The sequence below is a fragment of the Ooceraea biroi genome, unplaced genomic scaffold, assembly GCF_003672135.1.
Source record: "Ooceraea biroi isolate clonal line C1 unplaced genomic scaffold, Obir_v5.4 UnassembledTig42, whole genome shotgun sequence".
Taxonomy (NCBI): domain Eukaryota; kingdom Metazoa; phylum Arthropoda; class Insecta; order Hymenoptera; family Formicidae; genus Ooceraea; species Ooceraea biroi.
The window spans coordinates 12,501-20,719 of NW_020825136.1; the positions used below are offsets into that span (position 1 = coordinate 12,501).

General features: G+C 66.6%; 2 protein-coding genes across 2 annotated transcripts; one reads left to right on the forward strand and one right to left on the reverse strand.

Annotated features, from left to right (window-relative positions):
- Positions 1-2,473: 2,473 nt before the first annotated feature.
- LOC113563512 lies at positions 2,474-3,280 on the reverse strand. Its single transcript, XM_026975175.1, has one exon. The coding sequence runs from the start codon at positions 3,078-3,080 to the stop codon at positions 2,505-2,507; it is 576 nt and encodes a 191-aa protein (XP_026830976.1). The 5' UTR covers positions 3,081-3,280; the 3' UTR covers positions 2,474-2,504.
- Positions 3,281-5,459: 2,179 nt separating this feature from the next.
- LOC113563511 (actin cytoskeleton-regulatory complex protein PAN1-like) lies at positions 5,460-7,959 on the forward strand. The gene is made up of 2 exons (XM_026975174.1): positions 5,460-7,079; positions 7,129-7,959. The coding sequence occupies exons 1-2, from the start codon at positions 5,460-5,462 to the stop codon at positions 7,957-7,959; spliced, it is 2,451 nt and encodes an 816-aa protein (XP_026830975.1).
- Positions 7,960-8,219: the final 260 nt, after the last annotated feature.

Here is an 8,219-nt window from a genome sequence, read left to right on the forward strand (position 1 = left end):
AGCAGAGGACCCGGCACGTCGAAGACGGTCGCGTTGCTCGCGCGCGAGGCGCGCGGCGGTTTGGGATCGTCGCCCACTCTCGCCCGCCAGAAGCGCCGCCGACACGCCAAAGTCGAATACTCGAATACTCGAAATCGTGTTGGAATCCGTTTCTCGTAGTGCTGCGTCCCGTGCGACACACGGTGTTGCACTCGTATATATCGAGTGCCGGTGCGCGCGTGCCGCGTCGCTGAACGCGCGCGTGCCCGCGCCCGCGCACGTCGAATTCGAATTAACTCTGACGACCTCAGAGCAGGCGAGATTACCCGCTGAATTTAAGCATATTACTAAGCGGAGGAAAAGAAACTAACCAGGATTTCCTTAGTAGCGGCGAGCGAACAGGAAAGAGCCCAGCACCGAATCCCGCGGTTCCGCCGCAGGGAAATGTGGTGTTCGGGAGGGTCCGCTTATCCCGTGGCGTCGCTTCGCGTCCAAGTCCATCTTGAATGGGGCCACTTACCCGCAGAGGGTGCCAGGCCCGTAGCGACCGAGGCGCGCCGCGGGAGGATCTCTCCTTAGAGTCGGGTTGCTTGAGAGTGCAGCTCTAAGTGGGTGGTAAACTCCATCTAAGGCTAAATACGACCACGAGACCGATAGCGAACAAGTACCGTGAGGGAAAGTTGAAAAGAACTTTGAAGAGAGAGTTCAAGAGTACGTGAAACCGTTCAGGGGTAAACCTAAGAAACCCAAAAGATCGAACGGGGAGATTCATCGTCAGCGGCGCTGGCTTCGCGTCGGTGGGCGATGTCCCGCGGTGCCGATAACCTCGGCCCTAGCGCGGGCACGCTACCGTGCGCCGATGTCCGGCGTCCGTCGTCGTGCACTTCTCCCCTAGTAGGACGTCGCGACCCGCTGGGTGTCGGTCTACGGCCCGGGTGGTAAGACTGACGCGTCGCCGGTAAAACGGCACGCGGCAAACCCCCGGTCGCCCGGCCGGCTGCCCGGCGGTATGCGAAACGGTACCAGGCCGCGCCACGCGCGCGTCGAGCCCGTCGCAAGCGAGCGCCACGGCACCCGGAGGTACGGACCCAGCGCCGTCCCCGGTCCTGGTCCGCTGTTAGCTGTACGGTGTAACCTTCGACAGGCCTTGCCCTCGCGGCCCCGCGCCGCGAGTCTACCGGTCGGCGACGCTACTGCTTTGGGTACTCTTAGGACCCGTCTTGAAACACGGACCAAGGAGTCTAACATGTACGCGAGTCATTGGGACTAGCGATACCTAAAGGCGCAATGAAAGTGAAGGTCGGCCCTGGCCGCCGACCGAGGGAGGATGGGCCGCGTCGCGATGCGGCTCCGCACTCCCGGGGCGTCTCGCCCTCATCGCGAGGAGAGGCGCACCCAGAGCGTACACGTTGGGACCCGAAAGATGGTGAACTATGCCTGGTCAGGACGAAGTCAGGGGAAACCCTGATGGAGGTCCGTAGCGATTCTGACGTGCAAATCGATCGTCGGAACTGGGTATAGGGGCGAAAGACTAATCGAACTATCTAGTAGCTGGTTCCCTCCGAAGTTTCCCTCAGGATAGCTGGCACTCGGCCGTTCCGCAACGGAACGCGCGCGAGTCTCATCTGGTAAAGCGAATGATTAGAGGCCTTGGGGCCGAAACGACCTCAACCTATTCTCAAACTTTAAATGGGTGAGATCTCTGGCTTTCTTGAATTATGAAGCCACGAGCATCTCGGATCAGAGTGCCAAGTGGGCCATTTTTGGTAAGCAGAACTGGCGCTGTGGGATGAACCAAACGCAGAGTTAAGGCGCCCAACTCGACGCTCATGGGACACCATGAAAGGCGTTGGTTGCTTAAGACAGCAGGACGGTGGCCATGGAAGTCGGAATCCGCTAAGGAGTGTGTAACAACTCACCTGCCGAAGCAACTAGCCCTGAAAATGGATGGCGCTGAAGCGTCGAGCCTATACTCTGCCGTCAGCGGCAAGTGGGGCGGCCGCACCCCCCTCGCGGGGGCCGCGGTCGTCACGAGGCCCTGACGAGTAGGAGGGTCGCGGCGGTGTGCGCAGAAGGGTCTGGGCGTGAGCCTGCCTGGAGCCGCCGTCGGTGCAGATCTTGGTGGTAGTAGCAAATACTCCAGCGAGGCCCTGGAGGACTGACGTGGAGAAGGGTTTCGTGTGAACAGCCGTTGCACACGAGTCAGTCGATCCTAAGCCCTATGAGAAATCGCATGTCGATGACGGCGTGATATACCCGAGTGCTGTTCACTCCCCGCCCCTATCTGTGTCTGTGTCTCTCTACGGAGAGCAGCAGCCAGCAGCAGCAAGCAGAGCGGGGCCGGCGGCAGTGCGCGGCGACACTTGTGGTGGCTGCGCGCGCGAGCGCGAGCGCGAGCGGGGTGCGTGAACTCTCAGTCAGAGAGACGACGACTCGCGGACACACGCGCGAGCGCGAGCCGCGCAGCCGACGGTGTTGTGCGCGGAACGAGGCACACGCCCGTCGGGCGAAAGGGAGTCCGGTTCCTATTCCGGAACCCGGCAGCGGAACCGCATACAATTCGGGCCCTCGTAAGAGTGTTCGTCGGGGTAACCCAAAATGACCTGGAGACGCCGTCGGGAGATCCGGGAAGAGTTTTCTTTTCTGTATAAGCGTTCGAGTTCCCTGGAAACCTCTAGCAGGGAGATAGGGTTTGGAACGCGAAGAGCACCGCAGTTGCGGCGGTGTCCGGATCTTCCCCTCGGACCTTGAAAATCCAGGAGAGGGCCACGTGGAGGCGTCGCGCCGGTTCGTACCCATATCCGCAGCAGGTCTCCAAGGTAAAGAGCCTCTAGTCGATAGATTAATGTAGGTAAGGGAAGTCGGCAAATTGGATCCGTAACTTCGGAATAAGGATTGGCTCTGAGGAGCGGGGCGTGTCGGGCTTGGTCGGGAAGCGGGTCTGGCTGACGTGCCGGGCCTGGGCGAGGTGAACGGTCGGCGTTCTCGCGCCGTTGCCGGGATCCGAGCTCGGTCCCGTGCCTTGGCCTCCCGCGGATCTTCCTTGCTGCGAGGCTTCCGTGGCGGCGCGAGCCGTCGTGGTCGTCCTCTTCGGCCGCCATTCAACGCTGAGCTCAGAACTGGCACGGACTAGGGGAATCCGACTGTCTAATTAAAACAAAGCATTGCGATGGCCCTCGCGGGTGTTGACGCAATGTGATTTCTGCCCAGTGCTCTGAATGTCAACGTGAAGAAATTCAAGCAAGCGCGGGTAAACGGCGGGAGTAACTATGACTCTCTTAAGGCGACCAACGCGCTGAGTCGCCTCCTCCCGAACCTCGGGGGCCCGGAGACGCGAGTGCGCCGCTTGCTGGTGGGAGCGGTGCGGTCGATCGCCCTGTACGGGGCGCCGGTGTGGGCGGAGGACCTCGCGGCCTCCCGGCGGGCCCTCCAGGTGGTGAGGGCGGCCGAGAGGCGGCTGGCCGGGAGGGTCGTGAGGGCGTACCGCACCGTCTCTCACCGAGCGGCGCTGGCCCTGGCGGGCACCCCCCCCGTGGAGCTGCTGGCGGAGGGACACGCTAACGCGTACCTCCGCCGGCGGGACCTGCGGGAGAGGGGTGTGGTGCTGACGGCCAGGGCAAAGGGGGCCCTGAGAAAGCAGGGGAGGAGGGCGGTGCTGCTGAAGTGGCAGCGGCGACTCACCGACCCGGGTGAATCGGGTCGGAGGGTCGCCGGGGCCGTCCAGCCCATCCTCTGCGAGTGGGTGGACAGAGGATGGGGGACGTTGACCTACAGGACGACACAGGTTCTCTCCGGACACGGATGCTTCGGGGAGTTCCTGTGTCGTATCGGGAAGGAGCGCGGACCGCACTGCCACCATTGCGGGGCGGAGAGGGACACGGCGGACCACACCCTAGCCGAGTGCGCGGCATGGGGTGAGGAACGCCGTGTCCTTAAAGACGTGGTAGGGGAGGACCTCTCGCTGCCGACCGTCATGAGGAAGATGGTCGGGAGCGAGAGGAACTGGAGGGCGGTCTCCTCCTTCTGCGAGCAGGTGATGCTGCGGAAGGAGGAGGCCGAGCGCGAGCGCCGACCGGGAGTCGGCCGGAGGGGTCCCGGCCACGGATGACGGCGGGGGGGCCGCGGGGCGCCTTAATGGCGCCGGCGGCCCCCTCGTCGCGTCCGGGGCGGGAGTGCGAGGAGCAGGGGGGTGGAGACTCGGGAGGGAGGTCGCGGAGACCTCCCTCCGGAGTCGCGGGGAAGGGCCCCGACTCGGGTGGAGTCGGGGCTGCAGGCGCGTGACCCCCGTTGGGGGCAGAGTGTCGGCGGGGCATTTGCCCGGGCACTCGGGTGACTGGTCGTCGGGGCATCTGCCCGGGCCGTCATCGTCGAGGGGTCCGAGGACTCCTTGACCCCCAACGGGGAGTATCGGGGACGGGTGGGCGAGGGCCGACTTGGGAGCGTCGGCCGTCGCCCTAAAACCTCCCTCGACAGAGAGGGGAGGTCCCCGCGGAGTGGTGGTCTGCCACACTCCGCGGGTGGGGATTAGGGCCCGAAAGGGCAGCGCACCGGCGCTAGGGACGTATACCGGGCATCGTGGGGCGCGAACGAAGTGCCGTTTGGCCGATCTCGCGCCCCATACAGCCAGGGTTGGCAGACGGAGGTAGGTTTAGTGAGTATGAGTCTCACACTCCCCTCGCACCCCGCCCAAGGGGAGCGAGGGGGCCCATGACGGGTTCCTCCTCCGAAAAAAAAAAAAAAAAAAAAAAAAAAAAGGTTAGGTTCCCCTCAGGGGCCTGCTACGGTGTAGCAGGTACGGGAATTGACGTTCCCGGGGGCACCCGAGTCACGGTATGAGTGTATGAATGAATGGGCCCCGGTCGGCCCGCTGTGGATATTCCCCGCAGACTAGCCAAGGGGGGAGTAGTAGGCCCCCCGACCGTGCCGCTCGTTGCCGGCCAGGTACCAGGCCTCTTCTCCCCGGGGCGTCGGGCAGTGCGCCCGACGTCGCGGGGCGAATGCGGAACGTGGGAGCCCGCTGGTTCGACCGCCGGGGGCTTGCCCCTGGCGATCGGCCCGGCGGGGGCGCCCTGTGGTGGGGCGCCGTCGGCGGCGGGCGGAGGATCGGAGCCAATGCGGGGGTTGAAGCGTCGGTGCCGGGCGGGGGAGCGGGGGAGCACTCGGCCAGTGTCTCCCCGTAACCGCGTGGCTGTCAGGCGGTGGTGAGTGCACTGGAGCCGTCCGGGCCGGGGCCGTGTAGGACCCCGTTCGGATCGGGGCCTGCGCGGCGTCGCCGGACGTAAAGCCCCAAAATTTTGTGTCGGGGGCCGGCTTCACCGGTAACCCCACCCTCTTTCGGCTTTCGGTGGGACTAGGGTTGGCCACCCGAAAACCGCCTCTCGGCTGTCCCACACTTCATTAGGGAAAATTTACCGGGGGAAGGTTCCCCACTGCGGTGGGGACGCCATGATGGCCGAACCCGAAGAATTTAGTACTGCAATATGGATAATGCTTCTTCATTTTCGGGGAAAACGGGGGGGAAGACGGGCGCGGAGGCGCCGGAGGGCGTGGACGAGGAGGCGTGGGAGTCGCCTCGAGAGGTGGTGGTGGTGTCGGACGTTGAGGAGGGGGTCTCGCTGAGGGCCATTTTGGACCCGGCGGCGGCCTCCTCCTCCGCGGCCGACGGTAGCCGCGGGGGCACGCGACGACCGCGGACCCGCCAAATGGCGAGGAGGGGGGGATCGAGCGCTCGATCGGGCAGTCGGGCTGGTCGGGTCAGCCGGGATAGTTCCCGGGACTCGGCTGCCTCGACGACGTGCGACGTGGCGTCCCTTCCGGGGGACGTCGACACCGACGCGTCGGCGAGCGAGACGGGGAGGAAGCGCAAGCGCGGGAGGCCCCCTACCACCGGGGAGTACGTCGGCCTGGCGGAGGCCAAGCGCGCCGCCAGGGAGGAGGAGCGGCTGTCGAGGGAGTGGGAGCGGGAGAAGGAAGTCCTCGCCTCCATTCCCTCGCCAGCCGACAAGAGGGAGCGCGAATCCTGGGAAGTCCAGGTGGAGCGCTTTCGGGAGTGCCCGTCACCCGACATCACCGCTCGGGTGATGGAGCACCTCGAAACCGTCGTGAAGGTCGCGAAGAACTCGGGCCACCTTCAGGGCCCCTATGTCAGGGCCCTGAAGGAGGCCGCGGCGGGCATCAGGGCGGCACTCACCGTCACTGCTGAGAGGAGGGGCGCCGGAGCCCCTTCTCTCAGCACGGAGAACGCCGCCCTGAGGGGGGAGGTGGAGTCCCTCAAGTCGCAGGTGCGCGAACTGAGGGACACCATCTCCCTCATGGGACGAGCGACCGCGGGGGACGGGGGGGAGAGCCAGCGGGTGGCTGACTCCCCCGTCCTGCGCGTCAGGGGGCGGAGGCTGGAGACTCCGCCGAGGAGCCCGGCGACGTCGGAGGCAGGACTCCGGACCGAGACCACCCCGCAGAAGGGGGGAGGTCCTCCCGCCGAAAGGGAGGACCCCCTGGTCGCCATGGAGGCCAGAATTATGGCCTCCATGGGGACCATGGTCTCGCGGATCGTCGCGGAGGCGGTGGCGCCCCTGGTTAGGCGCGGCGCGAGAGAGGGAGCTGAGCCGTCTCCCCAAGCAGGACCGGAGGAACCAGGCAACGGCGGGACGGCGAAGAAGAAGAAGAAGGGCAAGAAGGGGGGTGGTGGGGCGAGCGGAGCCCCGCCCGCCCTTAACCCCCCTCCGGCAGAGCAGCGGCCCAGTTCGGCGGTGGCCGGCCCGGCCAGCCGGGTTCCAGCCAGCGAGGAGGAGCAGCCGTGGTCGAAGGTGGTGGGCAGGAGGGCCGCGAGGCCAACCGCCCAGCCACCGGCCCCCGCGGGTAAGGGCAAACCCGTGCCGGGCAAACCCGCCCCAGGTAGGGGGGCCAGCGGGGGGGGCAAACCCGTGACGGGCAAACCCTCCCCGCCCGGCGGTCGACCCGGCGCGAAGGGGCCGAAGCCCCCTAAGTCGCCCAAGACGGCGGCCGTCGTCATCACGGCAGCCGACGGCGACTACAAGGGGGCCGTGGAGAAGGCGCAGAAGGGCGTGGACATCGACGCCCTGGGGATCGCCGCGCCGCGAGTGAGGAGGGCCCTGACGGGGGCCCTCATTACGAGATCCCGGGCCGGAGTCCGCCACCAAGGCGGACGAGCTGGCCTCCCGCTTAGAGAAGGTTTTTGAGGGGTCGGGTGTAAGGGTCACCCGACCCCTCAAGAAGGCGGAGTTGCGCGTCCGGCGACTGGACGACGCGGCTACGGAGGAGTCGGTGTCTCGGGCGGTCGCAGCCGCGGGAGGCTGCGACCCCCGGACATCGAGTGGGCCGATCCAGAGGTCCCCGGACGGTCTGGGGACCTCTTGGATCAGGCTTCCTGCGCAGGCCGGCGGAAAGGTCGCCGACCTGGGCAGGATCAGAGTGGGCTGGGCCTGGGCACCGATAACTGTGCTGGAGCCCAGGCCCTTGATGTGTTATAGGTGCCTGGCGAAGGGGCACGTGCAAGCGACGTGCCCCAGTCGCGAGGACCGCCGAGACCTGTGCTACAGGTGTGGCGCGGCGGGTCATCGGGCGCGCGGATGCGCCGCTGACCCGAAGTGCCCTCTGTGCACGGGTCTCGGCAGGAGGGCGGACCACAGGCTGGGTAGCGCGGCCTGTGCTCCGCCCTCCAAGGGAGGGAAAAGTGGGGTGCAAAGGGGGTCGGAGACGGCGGCCCAGGGAGGGGCGCGGCCGACGGAGGCCGCTCCTCGCCCGCAAAGGGTCACCTCTCCGGCTCCCAGACAGGCGGCCCCGTCGGCGGGCGCGGCGCTGGAGCCGACGCCTGCTGATGGGGACAAGGGAGGGCCGGCTCCTCCGCGGGAGGAGGAGCCGAAGCCCCGACGGGTGACCCGCTCCATGGGGAAGAAGAAGGCGGAGGAGGACGACGATGGTGCGAGGGGCCTGGAGGAGCCCGCCATGGACGTGGAGTAATGGCGGGCCTGGTCCTCCAGGCCAACCTTAACCGCGCCCGCCGGGCTCAGGATCTTTTCCTCCAGAGCCTGGCGGAGCGCGGTTACGCGTTGGGGATCGCGGCGGAGCCCTTCAGGCCCCCCGCGGACAGCCCCAGTTGGGCCGTCGGCGGGGGGGGCCTCGTCGCGATCGTGCGCGGCGACGCCGCGGGCTCCCCTCCCCTCCGAGTGTTGGAGGTCGGGGGGGAGTTCGTGGCGGCGCAGTGGGGAGGCATCACCGTA